The sequence below is a fragment of the Octodon degus genome, unplaced genomic scaffold, assembly GCF_000260255.1.
Source record: "Octodon degus isolate 3935 unplaced genomic scaffold, OctDeg1.0 scaffold00051, whole genome shotgun sequence".
In the NCBI taxonomy this organism is placed as follows: domain Eukaryota; kingdom Metazoa; phylum Chordata; class Mammalia; order Rodentia; family Octodontidae; genus Octodon; species Octodon degus.
The window spans coordinates 13,510,429-13,530,166 of NW_004524627.1; the positions used below are offsets into that span (position 1 = coordinate 13,510,429).

Consider the following 19,738-nt stretch of genomic DNA (forward strand, 5'->3'; position numbering starts at 1 on the left):
CCATGGATGGTGTCCATCAGGAGGTTGATCCTAAGGGCCATGGTAAGAGGAAGGAGGAACCCCCAGGTGGGCTCCATCTGAAGGACCATTTGCATCTTAATAGCATTTATTCCATCTGAAATTAACTGGGTAAAGCGGTTTAGTATAAAAAGGCCAAACACACACAACAAGAGAGAAGCCAAGGGTCCCAAAAGTAGAAGAATTCAAGTGAATGTAAAAGGAAGCCAGATTTTATTCTGAGAGAAAATTTGGGTCACCCACTGGTCATGGAGCCACTTAGTCTTATCCAGAGTGACAATCTGATTCTTAACATATTAAGAGGTAATAATATAGGTCCAGCAGTTTCCATTAAAAACTGCAAGACACCTCCATGATAGACCAGTATGTAGTCTAATACTTGCTTATGTTCTAAAACCATACATGCCATCTATATCCACCTGAATCCAAGGATCATTAGACATCTTTGAAATTGCTAGTTAACTGGGTAACTTCTGGTGCAGTGGGAGGGAGGTTTGAGATTTGTACTGAATTTGAACTATTTCCAAGGTTAGTTTCACAAGGGCTGCTGTGACTGCCATGATCCTTAAGACTATAAGAGGTTCCCTTTTTATGTTGAGAAAATTCTCTTGATTCTACTGGTCCCTGAGGTCAAAACTCTGCTACACAGAGGTCTGGATTAAATCCTATACAGTATTTAGGGATAGCCACAATTTTATTAAGCCCCAGGTTCCTCTGCTTCTGTGGAAATGGAGGCAATGTAATCCCCAAGATTATAAAAATTCCCCATCATGATTTTACTTGTTTCCATAAAAGAGGAATCTAGAAGGGGCATAAAAGAGGACTTTCAGACAAATTAGACTTTGTGGTGAGAATCTCCAAGAGGTAAGTATAAGAAGTAAGTCCCAGCAAAGTGACTAAAGGTGACTTCCAGACTTGACACATCAAATATTGCCACCAAGCCATGGACCAAGAGTACATACCATCTTGAATCCCATCACAAATGGGTCATGTCAAGGTACAGTTAGCTTCAGGTGGATAAAAAAGATTGACCAGAAGGTACGAGTCTTTACTGTGATCCGCAAGTAACGTCCAAGGTCCTGCCCTATCTGAGGAAGATAGACTTACCAAGCTTCCTTGTTTATTGACGCTCAATGAATAAAAATTTCCCTTTTCCCCACACTTTGGCTTTTTTCTCATTAAAACCAGAATCAGTATCCTAGCCAAATCCAGTCAACCAAGAGCATGTTCTCCACAACTGACATAGTGATCCAGTGAAAAAAAAGAAATGGTTTAAGACTGTTAAGATTTTGTTGGGTAAAGTGGACCTTACTAGGATACAATTACAGGTAGATCTGGAGCCAGGGTAGTGAAGTGTTTGGGAGTGGAAAGCAGATCCAGCAGTCAACATGGGTCAGGAGCCAGAGCTCCCACCAAGCATAGATAGGGAAGTGTTGTTTTCTTAGGAAAGGGCAGAGAGCAGCACCCTTCCAAAGGGTAGGAAAACCCTCCTAAGGCCATAAACAACCTCCGTATGGTCAGTCCCTATCACAGTAAGAGGATTTGGTAATTTAAAGTCTGGGTATCTGATACCCAGGGTTAAATTGGTCCCTCAGGAGCCTCCCAATGTCAAGGGGAGACTTTACCATAAGTGCTCATCCTGAGGTAGTTTATAGACTTTAGAAACCAACATACCACCCACCACCCACCCACCCCCACCCATGGTCAGCCCCTGCAAGTAGCCTATTCCTTTGACACTAGATTTCATTTCTTGCTTAAGTAAGCTATGGGCTGATTTTGTTCCCAAGGTTTGGATAAGGGAGGACCTTCAAAGCAACCCATGTCTGTCAAAAAGAGAGAATATTAGTATTGATTGGAGAGCCATACCCCAAGAGGCCTCTGGTAGGGCTTACCTAATTCCTGAAAAGTACAGTGAGCCACAGGGCTACAAGCGAGGAGATGGGTCTGAGCCTTCTGAGTCACTGAGAGGTTAGCAAAGGGGTTGAGTTTTTTCAGCATATTCAGGGATCCAGATTCTCCAAAACATGCTCTTAGTATGCTCAGCTGTGGGAAGTCCACTATAGGCTGTATCCTCCCAGGGCTCCGAGCCCTCCTGCCATGTGAGATAAACACATTCAAGTAAGTAACTTGAGTCTGACAGAGGTAGGCCTTTTCATGGGACATCTTTTAGCCCTGGGAGTCCAGGATGTTGGGAGAGACTTGGTTGTCCTATGCATTGCACCTTTAGTCTTCTCTCAAATGATCCACACATTGGAGAAGGAAAATTCCTTCCTCCTTTCAGTCTAGGGGATTTTGGGCAAAGGCCAATCCACAAAAGTGAGAGCTGTGATGAAAACCTTGAAGAACTGTCCAGGTCCGTTATCTCTTTTTGTGTGTATGGTACCGGGGATTGAACTCAGGAGCTTGCACTTGCCAGACAGGCACTATTCTACTGCGCTGTCTCCCTGGCCCAGTTATCTCAATCTTGTGAGGGGACTCTCAAAAGCAGAAAGATCTTGGCTCTCCGGTATCAGGGCTTTGCAGAAAAAGGCATTCTTAAGATCCAGGATCAAAAACCAAATGGCTGAGGCCAGAATTTGGATCAAGGTGTTGGTGATAAGGACAACCAGAAGCATTAGCACCACAGCCTCATTGATGAGATGTACAAGTCTTGCACTAGCCTCCATTTGTCTGCTCCTTTTCTTAACCCAGTACAGTAATAGGAGTACTATTACAAGGGCTGATGATTTCCGAGGAGTCCCAGTTGTAGCAGTCCCTACATGTAGAGAAAATTTTAGTCTTTCTCTAAGCTTCTGGCTAAAAGGTTACTGTTTATGGTAACAGAAGTACATGGGGTCCCTGAGGTGGAGGAGGACAGAGGAGGTGGCTTTCACAGCTTTTTCCACCTGTGTGCATCCATCCACACAGCTGCGTCTGCCTGTCATTCTTAGAGGGAGAAAACTGCCAGAGTTCTAGGACCAAGAGGAAGTACGAACTGAAGTGGGGTTTGTGATAGTCCCTCGCTAGTCATGAGGGTGGAGTTCCTGGTGTTGGAAAGGAACAGGGTACATGGAGTTCACTCCAAGCAAAGCCACAGGGTGGGAGAAGAATCTGTCCCTGGAGCACCCCAAGATGCCCTGAAACATAACGGTGCCTGTGGAACATGGCCCAGAAGAAAAGACACCACCTGGAAAGCTGGTACCCATTTCAGGAAAAAAAACAACCCCAGCAGGTTGACCCCCCAGAACCAAAGCAGCCTGGGACTCTGTGGGTTGGACTGGTAATTAAGGCAGGCCTGTGTCAGTGACCTCAGAAACAGTGACTAAGAGGACTCTTGACTCTCTTAAGGACATTGATCATCCCAGTGGTTGCCTTGGCAAAGAGGAGCAGGGTCTAGAAGGCTCACATTGAGTCCCCTTTTGAGGTGCACCCTCCTTCTTAAGAAAGGATTACTGCTTTCTGAAACGTTCAGGCTTTTGGCAGCAGTGACAGGAATTCACTTCCATCTGATTAAGGGGCCTGTGCCTGAAATCCTATAGGACAGTTACGTTACCTATTGCCTGTGTCTTCTCTACCTTTCCTGTTATACCTGTTGACCTTTGTTGTGGAAGATGTTAGTAGCCTCTATAAGGAGGCCTTGTAGCCCCCAAATGACTTTGTATGGGACCCATGACCAGCTTTAAGAGCTTGTTCTGAATGTCAGGGACCAGTTGAGTTAAGAATTTATCCTTAATGAGGATTTCTTCAGCTACACTATCAGGATTCATAAAAGTGTATTTGGTCATTGTATCTTTTAATCATTATGAGAATGTGGAGGGCGGGTGTTCTTTTTCTTTTTGCTCTTGGTAGATTTGCCCTAGTTTTGCATAATTAACAGGCTTGACCCTTGCTCTTTTTAGTCCTTCTTTAATGTAATAAAGAAAGCAAAAGTGTGCCACCTCTCCCAGCAGTCCATGGTCTCATTGGGGCTCACTTATAGCGGCCACCTTTATTCCAGTAGGGGCATAAAGCCTGTGTTCTTTCTCTCCTCTTTGAGGTCCCCAGTATGCCTCATAGTATGTGTTTCTAGTCCAGATGGCAAAGCCCCAAACTCTGTCCCTTTCTCTGTGATTGAACATCTCACTGAGAAGGTCACATTTTCTGGGACAGTCTAAATAAGGAAGTTACCCTTTGAAAGTCTCTGATAGAGCAATCAGAATCATCTATGAAGCTACCTAGGTCTCAGTTAAATTTCCTCCAACACTGAGTAAGTAAAAGTTATGTGTTCTCTCTCACCCCTTAAGCTGGAGTGAAAGGGCAGCATCCTCTCGTGGAGTCATCCACGCTGGTGGCCCAGCTGACAAATATGGCTTACCACATCTCAAGTCTCCTCCCAGGTGTGCACTTTCTGAGGGAATTAGAGGAGGTAGTGCCCCCAAGAGTGGAAGGTCCGAGGAGCACTCAAAAGTCCAATATGTTAATCCTAGAGAATAAAGATGAGCTATTTTTTCTCTCTCACAAAATCATTTTAACTGTCAAACACCTGGCCAGCCATTTTTCTGAGTCCCCCAGCAGGTGTTGTGTTCAGACATCAGTACTAACAAAATCTAGGGCCTTTTTCTTAAGGTTTGAGGGTTTAAAGCTTTTCAGTATTTGAGGAAACATTGCAGTAGTGAGTCTGGTGGGACAGTACATCTGGTTCCTATTTGTGGGGAGTGGAGGAAAAGATACACCAAACAATCCCTCATCATTGGGTGTCCACACATGTGGTGTTTTACCCTTATGGATTGGGAATCCCCTTCCTTCAGGGGGTGTATTGCAGCCCGGAGTACCCCTGTGCTGGGTGTATCTCACTACATTCAGGGCTTAGCCGTGTTTTACGTGCTATGGAATTGGAGCTGGGGCCTTTCCTGGCCAAGGCCCTGGACCCTTGTATCCCCTTTGTTAGTCCTTGTAACATTGGTTAAATATGTATATATGTATAATTCCCCAAATGCCCTCTCTTTCTGGAGCCAAAATGGCAGTTAATGCTAGGTACCACCGTGACCTCTTAGGGTCTAGTGGGGTTGGTGTGGGAAATGAGTGATGAAAAGGATTTCCAAAACCCAGTTGATGGTAACCAGGCAGGCCTCTTGATACTTACTTGGACAAAAAACACTTATTTGGAACTTCCAGTACTTGAAGAAAGACAAAAGGGACCATTTAGATATTCCTCTAGAGGTCCACTCTGTGTCCTAATGTTGCTGGATAAGCCAATGGGCAGAGTGGTAGAAAGACAGACAAGATCAAAAGAGAAAGGAAGGAGGTCATTGGACCTCAGCCACTATTGGGAGAAGAAACTGCATGTCCAGTCTTCTCAGTGGCATGACAGAAGGGGTCAAAGAGGTATATCTGCATATAAGCAGGATGGTTTGGACCACTGCACTGTGGATTTCTGCTGGTCTATGGAAAGGAACAGTTAATGCTTGATTTGCTTTCTCCTTTTTTCAATTTTTTGTCCTTTTTTTTCTCTTAATTATGTATTTTTTTCTTCCAATTTTGCATGCATGTATTTGGTAATATGAACAACCAATTTGAACACAGCACTATGCATTAAAACAAATACTGTGTAATTTATTTTATTTTGTTTAGTGTAATTCTGTATCATTTGTACTTTTTTTGTGTTAATACTATTTTGTACTGTCTTTTAAAAAAAATTTTAAAAAGAAACACATCTGTGTGGGGAAAGCCCAATTTCAGGAGAAGACATTTTTCATCCTCTAAGGAAGCTCAAAAATGACCTGAACAAAGTTTTGCTCTAATGTACTAGGCACAGAGGCCACTGCAACATGACCTGAGTCCCTTTTTTCTCCCATCTTGACCACAGGGGTCTGACCCTCCATCCAGGGAAATCCCCTCTTGGCAGAAGGTGGAGGACATTGTCAGTTGACATGGCATGAAGTAGATCAGGATATTCCCCTGACCAGGTGTGGACCACAAGGTTGAAGATGTTCTAGCTACCAGCTTTCTGTGGCCTGCCAGAAAGCCATAGGAGGTCCTGAGTCCCTGAACTCTGCCTTTTAGCTGTATAAGGATGGATTCCTCAGAGTGGGATCCCATGTCACCCAAAAGAGTCCAGCTAAGAGATTTCTGCTGTTCTAGATCATGCTAAGGAGGAAATGTACAAAGCAAGCCAAGAAGAGGACATTGCCTTCCTACACTTACTTCCATTTAGGCTGGATTGTACTTGTCAGGTGGCCTTTGTCAGTACTGAATGAACCCCCGAACTGTGTCACATCTCTTGAGTGGCTCTGAAATCACTGGCCCACTGTAGAGTTTTTCTGAGTCTGTTTTTCTTCTCCAGTGTAGAAAGAGGAGGTGGAGTCAGAAGACAAAATAAATACAGAATAAGTTTTACTAGCAGAAGGGATATAATGTCACGTTGAGGAGTGGAGGCCCTAGAGCTAGGTAACTGCTGAGTATGGGGTAGCAGTCTTGCTTTTATGGGGTGGTGGTACTTCCCTCTAGGGTAGCCAGACCTGACTGGTTGGGTGTTTTGTTGGTAGGGTGATACATTGGGTATGAATTGAAGTAACTAGGATGGACAGTGTCACAAAAGGAGAACTATACACTGCCTGTTGTCTACATTCTTTGAATGTTGTAGAGATAGTTTTTCTTCTAAACTCTAAAGGGTTCTTATCTTTTTTGACCCTAAGACATTCCCATTTATCCCTAGATGGCTGTAAATAATACTACACTAAGTAGTGTAGTGAGGTAAATTATGTCCAAGTGTTTACAATGACATCTGTTAGAGAAACATTTTGTCACAGAGGAGAATCATAGATGCCTTCCTGGCTTCTTACCCTTCAACTTTTGGAAATATAGCCATTAGCATTATGAGTTGTGAGTTCTACTCCTAGCTGAGGATACCTTTGTAGAAATTGTGTACCCATGAACTTCCCCTTTTTGTCTTAATTTAAAAAATAAAATTTAAAAAAAAACATAATTGTTGAGAAAGTTGCATTATTTACTATTGGTTCACATGGGTTAAACTAGTATTTTACTTTTGACAGTTTATTTGTTAGAGGTTGCTGTATAGCCAAAAGTTTTTTCCACAGTTTCCAAGAATTTCAAACATCTTATGTAGTTTTATCCTCTTGTTCTATGTGACCTGTGAGATCTTTTAGCACCAACTTTACTAGGACTTCTTTTTTTGTTTTAATTATAATTTTAAAAAGAAGTTTAAAAAACATTGAAAATGATACAGGGTTCCAAAACAGGATGATAGGAAATTAACAGTGGTTGTTATATTGCATATTATTGTATTCAAAGTAGTTGTTCAGATTACCAGATATAGGCATGCAAAATTGATGAAAAAATTAACACTAATTGTTCCTTTCAGTAAATCATTAGTAGCACAATTATCGTATAGCTATTGTGTGTTGTGAATATATATTTTTCCCTTCCTTCTCTCCTCCATCTCAATTCTTTCCTTTTGAGCAATTTCTTTCCCTCCCACAGTATGTATAGTACCTTTGGATTTTATTTACTCTTTCAGTTTGTAACAGTAGGGAGACAATCTGATGCTTACACATGTAAATCTGATTTATTTCACTTAGGATGATGTCAAATTTATCATTCTTTATAGCTGAATAATGCTCCATTGTATAAAAACACCACATCTTTTTCATCCATTCCTCAGGTGATGGGCATTTGGTTGCTTCCAATATTTGGCTGTCACAAATTATGTTGCTATAAACATAGGTGCACATATATCACCATAACATGTTTTCATTTCTTTTGGGAAAATTCTTAGTAGGGGGATACCTGGATTGAGTGGGATTTTCAGCTCTAGTTTTTTAAAGAGTCTCCACACTGATTTCCATAATGGTTGCACCAGTCTACCTTCCCACCAGCAGTGGAGAAGGGTTTCTTTTTCCCTACAGCCTCTCCAACATTTGTTGTTTGTTGAATTCTTTATGATAGCCATGTGGAGCACTTTTTTCATGTATTTATTAGCATCTAGAATTTCGTCCTCTGAGAAGTGTGTGTTCATCTTGGATGCCCATTTCTGGATTGGATCTTTAAATTTTGGGGGCCTAATGTTTTTTAGTTCTTTATAAATTCTAGAAAGAAAGAGCTTTGTCTGAGTGCTTATTTGTCAAGATTTTTTCCAAACTCATAAGTTGGCTTTTCACTCTGTTGGTAATTTATTTTGATGTGCAAGAACTTCTCATTAAGAGGAGGTCCTAGTTGTTAATTCTTTGAGGTATTACCCATGCAGGTTGCTTTTTGTTCATGAACTGTTTGCCTACCCCTATGTCTTCAGTATTTCCTCTTAGTTTCTCTTCCAGGAGATTTAGTGTTTCTGTGTCAATGTTTATGTCTTTAATTCATTTTGATTCTGGTTTAGCGCATGGTGATAGAACTGGGTCCAATTTTAGTTTTCGGCATGTAGAGAGTCAATTTCTCCAGGACCATTTGTTAAAGAGGCTATCTTTCTTCAAGTAAGCATGTTTGGCCCCTTTGTCGAAGATAAGGTGGCTGAGTGTGTTTGTAGTTGCTTTGGCATCTTTTAATCTATTCCATTGATCCTCAGGTCTCTTTTTTTGCCAATACTATGCTGATTTTATCACAGTAACTTTGTAGTATAATTTCAAGTCAGGAATTGTAATGCCTCCTGCCTTTCTTTGTTGTCCAGGATTGCCTGTGCTATCCTAGGTCTTTTCTGGTTCCAAATGAATTTTAGAAATGATTTCTCTAGTTCTGTAAGGTATGTTGATAGGGTGTTTTGATAGGGATTGCATTAAATCTGTACAGCAATTTTGGGAGTATGGCCTTCTTCAGTGTTGGTTTGTCGTATCCAGGAGCAGGGAATATCTTTCCATTTTCTGAAATCCTCTACGATCTCTTTTTTTCAGAGTACTGTAATTTTCATGGAATAGATCTTTGACTTCTTTAATTAAATTAATTCCTAAGTATTTCATTTTCCATAATGCTATTGTAAAAGGTATTGTTTCTTTAATTTCTCTCTCAGTGTATTCGTTATCTGTATAGAGGAATGCTATTGACTCTTTGGTATTGACTCTGTATCCAGCTATACTACTGAATTAGTGTATTCTAGTAGCTGCTTGGTGGAATGTTTTGGGCCTTCCAAGTACAGTATCATATCATTACAAATAATGATAGTTTAACTTCTTCTTTGCCTATTCTTATTCCTTTTATTTCTTTCTCTTGTCTAATGGCTCTAGCTAATGATTCCAGAACTATATTGAATAGGAGTGGTGATAGAGGACATCCTTGTCTTGTACCAGATCTAAGAGTAAAAGATTTCAGATTTTCCCCATTTAGAATTATGTTAGCTGTTGGATTGTCATAGATGGCTTTTATCAGATTGAAGTAGAGGCCATCTATTCCAATTTTCTGTAGGACTTTGAACATGAATGTTAGATTTTGTCAAAAGCCTTTTCTGCATCAATAGAGATGATCGTGTGATTTTTAGATTTGGCTCTATTGATATAGTGTATACATTTATAGCTTTTCGAATATTGAAGCATCCTTGCATCCCAGGGATGAATCCTACCTGGTCATGGTGTATAATCTGCTTGATGATTTGCTGTATTCTACATACTAGGATTTTATTGAGGATTTTTGCATATATGTTCATGAGAGAGATTGGCCTGTAGTTCTCTTTTTCAGTTGTGTCTTTCCCTGGTTTTGGTATCAGTGTAATACTTGCCTCTAGGAATGATTTTGGGAGGATTGTTTCCTTTTCAATTTCATTGAAAAGTTTGAGGAGTATAGGGATTATATCTTCCGTAAGTTTCTTATAGAATTCAACTGTGAATCCATCAGGACCTGGACTTTCCTTTGTCAGTAGGTTTTTTATTACATTTTTTATTTCATTGCCTGTTATTGGGTTATTGAGAGTTCTTACATCTTGATTCAGTTCTGGTAATTTGTACCTTTCTAGGAATCTGTCCATTTTTTCTGTGTCTTCTATTCTGTGAGAGTAAAGATTCTCAAAGTAGATATTGATGATCTTTGAATATCCACTGTGTCTGTGGTAATTATGCCCTTTTCATTCTTTATTGTTTGTGTTTGAGTTTTTTCTTTCCTCTTTTTGATGGTGTTAGCGAGGGGCTTATCAATTTTATTTAATCTTTCAAGGAACCAGCTTTTTGATTCGTTCTTTGTATTTTCTTTGTCTTGGTTGCATTAATTTCTTCTCTAATCTTTATAGTTTCCTCCCATCTTTGAGTTTTAGGTTTGATTTGTTCTTCCTTTTCTAGATGTTTGAGGTATGGCATTAGGATGTTTATTTGTTCCCGTTCAGTTTTCCTAATGTGTGAGTTCACAGCTATATTCTTTAGAAGCAATTTTTAATTCTTTCATTGTAGTTATCCTTTCTTTTTTTACTTCAGATATTATTTCCTCTGTATTTTCTGCAGTTGTTTCTTTACTTTAGACACTATTAATTCAGAGATTTCAGCTGTGTGATTCCCAATTTCTTCTTTGCTAGTGTCTCCTGCATTGGTTGTCGGTGGCATTGGGCCTGAGATTATATTTTGCTTCTTCTCTTTGTATTTTGTATAATCATGTACACTTATATAAAAAGTACAAAGCAAAATAGAGGAATCTTGCTGCTTGACATAGAGGACTGAGTGACAATAAACACTGGATATTGACCCCAACTCAGATTGACACCAACAGGTCTTCACACTCTGGAGACACAAAGTTGACACAAAGTTGTCCTCTGACCTTTGGTATAGAGCCTTGATGCAGATAAAACTTTAACACCTACTGCAATTCTTACCCAAGAGAGATTATATGATTAAGGCAGTTACAGTTTTATATTTACAGAACTACAATTAGGAACACTAATAATGGGTAGTGATATTTAGCAGCTGACAAACTTTTGTAAATAATGGGTTGTATTTTAGACAGTAAGAGCAAGCATTATGTATGTGTAGCTAAGCATATATTAAATTGAGGATTTGTATTTATGTTCCCCTAAATTCTGCCTGATCATCTCCCCTTGATGTACCTGGGGTCTTTTAGGCAGACTAATTCACCCTAGTTACCTTTTGTCCCCTCTCTCAATCAGGAGAGAAAGAGGAAGGATGCTCTCATAGATCTGGGTCTAGCAAGGTGTCTCAGCTCTCTGGGTCTGGATCTACAAAGTTTCAACTCATCGCGATGTGCCTGGCTTGGATCTGGCTGCTGTGTTCAGCTTCTTCAGGCTGCAACCCATAGAAGTGAACCCACTGTGCCCCTCTGGCAAGATGTTCTGCTTCTGGATTAGCTGGGTGGTTCTGGCCCCTAGCCTCTATGCAGGGACTTCAGCTGCAGAGTTTCACACCAGGCCTATGTGCTGGGCCTGGGCTGGTTCTGGAGGTGTCCTGAGAGCATCGTGGAAGGTCTCACTCACACGCCGGGTCTGGCTGGGGCTAGAGGTGTCCAGCGTGCTCAGCAGAGCGGAAGTTCTCCAGGCCTGGGCTGGGGCTGGAGGGGTCTAGCCACCGCAGCTCCATCATATTCCTTAATATGATGTCTAATTGCATCCATTTACCTATAAAAACCTCGAGTTTATCTTTCTTTATAGCTGAGTAATACCAAATTGTATAAAATTACCACATCTTTTTATCCATTCCTAGTTGGTGGACATTGGGTTGTTTCTAAGATTTTAGTGACGATAAATTGTATTGCTATAAACATGGGTGCACATATATTGCTGTGGTATGATGTTTTCAATTATTCTGGGAAAATAGCTGGGTCTAATCCTAGTTTTAGCAAATGCAGCATTGTGAAGAATGAAGCTGAACAAAAGTCTATTTCCTGGGGACACCCATGTTGACTCTTGTCAACTTTGTGTCTCCAGAGTGTGAAGACCTGTTGGTGTCAATCTGAGTTGGGGTCAATATCCAGTGTTTATTGTCACTCAGTCCTCTATGTCAAGCAGCAAGATTCCTCTATTTTGCTTTGTACTTTTTATATAAGTGTACATGATTTCTTCTATATGATTGTTAAGGCCACAGACCAACTCATGCCTTGGTGCAAAGTGTTCATATCAATGGCACTAATGTTCCATGAAGACTCAACTTGGTTGCATTGGCCTAATGGAAAGAACATTAACATAAGAATTGATATCTAACCCCGAGTCCTGCACAGATGACTACACCTATTCATGTTACTTCTCTATGCTTCCCTTCTGCTAGCTGCTTGCTACACAGTTTGTCCTTATATGGATAAAATGAGACAGCTGAATTGAAAGGAAGGACATAAACTGCACAAAAATGATAATAATAGAATAGTGCTCCCCTTGTATCCATTAGTAGACATGAATCCATCCCAGGATATTAATGAAGTGGAGCTTGTTACTGAGTACCTGGTTCCTTTCAAGGCAGTTCTCATCTTTGAGTTTTGTGCCTTGCCTTTAGTCTCTTAGAATGGCCTTAAAGGGGGCCAGGGAGATGGCTCAGTGGAATAAGCGCTTCCCTGGCAAGCTCAAGGGCCTGAGTTCAATCCCCAGTTCCACCAAAAAAAAAAGAATGGCCTTGAAGTCTGCAGCCATCTAGATGCCCACTGTACATGGTACATACAAAGTGGGTTTATATTCCTGCAGAACTGAGAGATGGGCTCATATACCTACCCAGTGATAACCTACCATAACTAAGGCTGCTTCTTGAAAGAGGCCAGTGCCTTATGTAGTCCACTAGATAGTTGTCAAAATGTAGAAGCATTTGTAAAAATTATTGACCTCTGTGTGGGTCCAAATAACACATATTTTAAAAATGGTTTCACTTAAGTGATAGGGTGCCATTTGACTCTGCCTCACTACTCTAACATTGCAGAGACTAAAGATTTCAGATGAGCCTGTAGAAGCAAAAGAAGACTACACTAAGTTTAACAGTAAAGATTTGAAGACTGAAAAGGTATGTGTAACCAGATATAGTGGCATACTGTATGTCCTCCATAGGTGTAGTGCGTGTGTGCATCTAAAAACAGTTGCACACTTGATTGTGATTATAGTTTTGACCATAATTCACACAGAATTATGCTGCATGAAAATGTTAAGTCATTGTTATGGTTTTTACAAAATAAATTTTTAAAAAAGACTATGCTGGGGGCCTGCCCATTAGCTCAGTTGTTTAAGTGCCTGCTTAAACAAAGCACTCACGCTCAAGATGCTGTGGTTCGAACCCAGATACTCACCCAAAAGCAGAAATGCCCTCAAGGCATCTCCAGGCCAAAAAAAAAAAAAAAAAAAACTATGCTTAGCAAGAGTGTACCCGGATTTTCCCTTGAGGTAGGTTTTGGCCAACCCTGCTGTCCAGAAGCTTCCATGAAATTATGATAACCAAAGTCATTCATAATTCCACCATTAATCTTAACCTTGCAAATATTATTTTCTTAACATTGCTTAGTTTTATCTTATGCATTATAAATAATATACAGCTTTTAAAATTTGTGTTGTACTTACATATTTTTTGGTTCTACCTTTCAGTTTTACAAAACTGTTCATGTCATTAAACATTCTTTTAAATATTATAGTTTCATGATATCTCATGATTTGTGCTATGTTTTTCATTATATAAAATATAATTTATTTAATACCCTATTTTTGGATACCCAGAGTACTTCTGATATTTTTTTTATTTTTGGTTTAAAGAAACTGATAGAATTTTTTATTTATAGTTTGTACTTCTGATTATTTCATTAGACACAATTTAGAACTAACAAATCATAGAGATCATGAACTCTTTTATGATAATATACATACATGTCATATACATGATGTATGTATGTATTGCTTTCCAAAATTGCAGCAGGGGCCAGGGAGATGGCTCAGTGGAATAAGTGCTTCCCTGGCCAGCGCAAGGGCCTGAGTTCAATCCCCAGTTCTGGAAAGAAAGAAAAAAAGATTGCAGCAAAAATTTGTACTTCCAAACATTATTGCCAATGAGCTTATGTCTTGAATTCTTAACAACATTATTCTTGAAAAATGTTGCCTTTCAAATTAGGCTGCACATGTTCAACTAAAAGTTTATCTTTCTGATTGCTTATTGCACTTTTAAATTTTACTAATTGTCATTTCTATCCTTTACCTATTTTTGTGTTGTGATAATTTTATTGTTGTGATTGTTGACTTCTAAGAACATATTTTACATTAAAACTATTAATATTTGTCATGACACAATGTATAAATTATTTTCTGGTATGTTTATACATTTACATTTGATGTTTTTAATAGTTTTTAATTTTTTATGAGGTTAAATATCGAAATTGTTTTTCTTGGCCTGGGGATATAGCTCAGTGCAATACCTGTCTGGCAAGTGCAGGGTCCTGAGTTCAATTCCTGATGTCAAAAAGAGAGAGAGAGAGAGAGAGAGAGAGAGAGAGAGAGAGAGAGAGAGAGGTTGTTTTTATCATTTCCCACTGCCTCCCCAACCCCATTGCTTTTATGTGTAGAAAGATCATTCCAGTCTCAGGATAAGTGATAGATTATCTTCCATTTAGATTATAATAATATGTAGTCTTCTTAGAGCTTAAATTTTTTAGTAGATTTTATTCTATTGTCTGTGTTTCATTTAGTTGGGCACATGACATTAGAGAGTAATCTGATTTAAGATTTGCGAAATAGTTAACTCTCTCAATGTTCTGTGTAAACAAGGACATTTAAACTTTTCTGGGAGAAATACTTTTACCCACCTTCAGTGGATATGCGACTTCTCTATCACCTGATCATTGCACCAGTGTGAGAAGGAAGTTGAACCATGATGGCAGTTAAATGAACAGGACATCTTGTGTGAAAGAGACCATTTCTTGTTACCATCCAGTCAGAAATGAATCTTTGTAAGTTACAAGTGACAACATAAGAAGCAACATTGCAGGAATCATATATTGTCCCCTTAAAATCTATTTGGCCAATATACTTGCCCTTCTGTTCTTAGGGAGACTGGTGGCTTGCTTTGGTGCAGGGCAGTGTGGTGTGGTTCAGTTCATTTTGGTTCAGTTTCGTTGTTTCCTGATTCCCATCAGTTGTATTTCTTCTGAACAAGTTGTGACCCACTAAAATAGTATCAGCTGCCATTTACCATCTTTTAGCACTTATTAAAAGACACTGAAAAATACAATGGCCAAGGAAACATAGAAATTTACAGAGTGTATTATGTGGAGTCAACTTTTGGGAAAGTATTTCTTTGTTAAAGGCGAAATAACACAGCTCTCCTTCTAGTCTGAGTCATCTTTGGAATATAATAGAGTTGTCCATGGTTTCTCATAGAGTGAATGAATAAAATCGGATGGTAAATTGTTGTGAATTATTCATCATGTAGTAACACAAGGCTGTAATTCTCCCCTTGTCAATTGCTGCCTGTGTCAGTTGCTTTGTTTTTGTTATTATTCTTAATGCACCCTCCAGAATCACTCCCTTAAAGTAGACCATTAGCTGTAACATTCGACTCCTTAGAAGGTGGCAGTTTTGTCTTAACATGCTGTCTCTGAAGTCTGAATTGTGAATAGATCAGAACTTCTTTCATTCCTTTATGAAGCATGATGGCAGCAGACGTTTACCTCCCTTAATGAACACTGAGACATGCACAGTCTTGTCTGATTTGCATATATGATTTACAAGTGATACATTCATAACAATTTTTCACTTATTTTCATTAGCAGAAAAATACCAAAATGACTGCAGCTCAGAAGGCTTTGGCTAAAGTTGACAAGACTGGAATGAAAAGTATCGATGCTTTTTTTGGTGTAAAAAATAAAAAGAAAATTGAAAAGATTTGAAACTTTTTTAAAATAAAATCTAATAAACAAAAAGTTTGCTTTTTACATGTTCTGTTTTTACCCTTTTGTATGGCTGGGCTTCCTGATCTTTAATCACCATCTTACTTGGGTGGGGTGGGAGATAGTCTTTATATTCCCTTGCACATTGATTTGGATTTGATTTTTGTGTTTCTGAACAAAATATGGGAAAGAGATTATACAGTTTCATTGCTGTGACCTTTAGAGTTTGGCATTGTGAAAAGTAACCACGTGAATAGAACTACCATATAGCATCACAGTATCTTCAGTAAACTGACCCTCGACAACATTTGAGTCTATGGCTCATTATTTTATGCAACTTTGCTTTATATTTAACAACATAGTTTTCAATATACTGAGAGAAACAGACTAACAAACTGTCAGGTAAATTGCTATGTTTTGAAAGATGACAGTTTTTGGTGAATATTTAATGATATTCTGTTTTTATTAATACATGTTTTTGTAGAAAATATAAAAATAAAACAAAATTATAGTCCCCTGCTGTCCCCAGTTTGTGTCTGTGGTCCCCAGGAAATAAGGAATGTAATCCACTTTTGTAGCCCATGGGGCATCATGCCAGTTTTGTCATAAAAGCACATTGTGTATGTTTAACATCCACATTTATGCTTTAGAATATTTCTATTGATGAGCTATTTATTTTAATTTTATGAGTTGTTACATTAAATAATACCTAACAGGAAAAATATCAAAAAAGTATTGAGTTTTGAATATTTGTAGATTATCAAAGAGCACCAAAATTTCAGCATTGACATTTTTTGGTGTACAAAATTTAAAAAATAACAGAAGTAAGTTTCCATATGAACTGCAGTAAAAATACCACCATCAAAATATTATAGTAAAAATAGAACTCTAGTAAAAGCATAGTCTTTACTTCATTATCACACTCCACACACAGGTATTACTTACACTGACAGCAGGTGTGTTTTTCTTTCCTGGCCTTTTCTGGGGCATACTTGACATTTCAGGGGTCTTGCTGTTTTCTCAAGAGGTTCTTGTAGTTAACAGTAATATAAAATATCAATAAACTATAAAGTATTAAATTCTTGAAATGTACATTTATAATAAACATTTTCTCATCAGTTATCTACCTGCTACAAAATCTAAATGATAAGCTCAGAAATAAAATCCTGTGTGAACTACAATAATACCAATAGAACTCTACCCTAGAAATAACCTGTGCTTCCATCATCATTTCCAAGGTAGTACTCACCCATGTGTTCCATATGTATGTCTCACATTGATAGCACATGTACTTAGCTTCCCTGTGTGGCAGGCCATTCTTGTCACCTCTCCTGTTTTGTTAGGAGCTTCCTACTATTTTGTGCAGTGTGCACCTAGGAAAATAAGGTGACAATAAAGTAGCAAATACATAATGAGTGCTTAAACTACATAGCAACATTTTCCCATCAGCTGTTTACTTGCTTATAAAACCTGAAAGATAACATCAGAAATAAAAACCTGTGTGACCTTCAATGTAAATATAAACAAAAATCCACCATAGAATTAATCTTTGCTTCAACTGTCACACCCAAGGCAGTCTTCACACATGCAAATTGCATATTCCATACACAAGTAACTCCTACACTGATAGCATATATGTTTTGTTTTCTTGTCCTTTCCTGTAGGGTTCAGTTGACATCGTTTTGATTTTCCTGCTGTCTACCTTTTCACCTGTCAGCTCACCAGAGTGCTCCACAATTTTTTATGTAGTCCCTGGACAAAAGCATCTTGTATTTCCTCTGCTCCAAATGATCTCTGATGAGTTCCAGTCCCAATCTAAGAAAACTGCTCTGTGATATTTTGCACTTGTTACTTGTAAACTCCCAAGCTGTTTATGCCACATATTTATGATGGAGTGAAACACAACTATTGGTTGTTGTGAGTGACATCATAGTTGCTGTATAACTCATCAACATCTCCACCTTTGTTTTTGTTGTAGAAAGTTTCCATCTCAGCCTTCTGTTTTCCCAAAGTTTTCCTATCAGTATTTCTATCATGCTGTAGTGTTGTCCTTGGCAGTCCCAGTTTGCTTTTCTTAGCCATTTACAAGGCCAATGTTATGTCTCTCTGAAATCCAAAGATAGTACTGTACACTTCTCTGTTTTGAAGTTGCAACTTTTCAGTTGGAATTTCTGCTTTGTTCATGTGGACAGTTCCTATGTTGGTCAGCTTGTCTTCTGTTAGCAAGTGTGACTAGCTGGAAACTGGTAAACCTCTTGTCAGATCTCATTTCATTTACTTTGGGAGATGGGAGCAACAAGTCTGTTCACAACATTGCTTGTTTTATTACTATATAAATAAGGATTTATATAGTAATAAACTATATAAATAGTTTATATAGTTTATATATAAACTATATATGGTGGCTGGGTTCCAGGATAAACTTCTAAATTGAAAGCATAGTAAGTCTTCACATGTATAAGAACATAAGATCATATTTTGAAGGTTTTTTGAGAATACACTGCCTGAGGCTATAGCAACCATGAAATACTGCAAAATGTTTACTAAGTCATGTATTCAGATGGTGTGTGAATTACTTGACAGTTAATCCACAAATGTCTCTAACCATGAGTGAATAGTAGCCAGATGATCAGTTCATTTTCTCTCTTGGCATGTGGTTTTGTCATTAAACCTCAGGCAGTTTTGAAGGAAACCAAATATTGTCGGTGTGTTATTTCTACAAACCCTCACCCACCACTTTTCCATAAGTCTTTTACATTCCTGCAATGGCATGAGAAAGCCCTGCTAAGTACAGCAGACCTATGAATGCTTCAGTTCGGCTAGTGAAGAGTCATAATAAATTCACTTTATAGTATGACTATCAGTGCACACAGAACATTTGTATTTCAGCATTTGTGGATAGTATTTCACAATATCTTACAGCATGTTATCTATTACAGTTATTTACATTGTATAGCCCTTCTGGTATTTTGTCCAATAAATTTCAACCCTGCCGAGATCCTCACTATATTTTCAGACCTAGTTCTAACATTGGGTCATTCCATAATGTTGTATGACCATTTTGTACGTTTTAACTAGTTAAACATATACTCACATTTTTGTTTTCAGTGTCATCTCAATCAAGGAGGCCCATATTCCCTGAGTCTTAACAATCAGTTCTTGCTGTTTCATAGAAACTGATTCACATGGCCAATATCAGAGTTGTCATCATTTTCATCTTACATGCATTAGTGATCTAATGATTCACTTTTGGCCACCTCCAAAATGGAAATCTGATTTTTCATGTGCCATTGTAGTGAGCTCCTTCTACCAGGAAAATTAAAGTACCCCATTATTCCTTATGGTAAAGTACATGTTTACATAGAAGAAGATAGTACGGGTGTATATCCCCACACACACACACACATGATGCTCAGATAAATATGAAAAACCTGTTAGATGGAGCGTAAATGTGGATAAAAGTCCTGGTTGGACACTTTTGCACATATGCACACCCTACCACATTCATCAAACAAAGGGGATAAACACAAAAAATTGCTCCCTGTGTCCCCCAGGCATAGCTACGGAAACACACAGCTGGTAACTCTTAAAAGTATAAATTTACAGTAGAAAAGTATGGGATGAGAGGTTTTTGAGGGCTTTTTTTTTTTTCCTTTTAACCCAGTGTTGTGTTCTGTGGGTTTTGATGTAGGTTTACTGACTCTTGAAGAATTTTTAGGACAGGCCAATAAAAGATAATGGGTTTATTAGGATGTGCACAAAATAGAGTGGGCGGAGAAGTGAGAATACCTTACAAGCTGGGGTGGGGTACATTCAAGGGGTATTGTCAAGGTAGGAAATGTAAGATGTGTCTTGTCAGGTAACAGTACAGGCCATTTATAGGTGTTAGAAGCTGACATACACTGCCTGAGAGTGTCCTTACTTTTTTGGAGGTGGAAGAAGGACAATTTGTAGGTGAAAAGAATAGGTCAGGCCAGGCATGGTGGTG

General features: G+C 38.7%; 1 protein-coding gene across 9 annotated transcripts in view; it reads left to right on the forward strand.

Annotated features, from left to right (window-relative positions):
• Positions 1-19,738, forward strand: part of Rnaseh2b (ribonuclease H2 subunit B) — an 83,865-nt gene that overhangs the window by 56,754 nt on the left and 7,373 nt on the right. For 2 of the 9 annotated variants that reach the window (XM_023717302.1, XM_023717303.1), the window contains 2 exons: positions 12,810-12,890; positions 15,631-15,982. The exons of 1 other annotated variant lie outside the window; for it this stretch is intronic. In XM_023717302.1, coding sequence (XP_023573070.1) covers positions 12,810-12,890; positions 15,631-15,750 — 201 coding nt within the window. In that variant the 3' untranslated portion in view covers positions 15,751-15,982. Of the gene's footprint in view, positions 1-12,809; positions 12,891-15,630; positions 15,987-19,738 lie in introns of those variants that run through there. 6 more of the 9 variants (XM_023717298.1, XM_023717299.1, XM_023717296.1 and 3 more) reach the window with 6 other exon arrangements.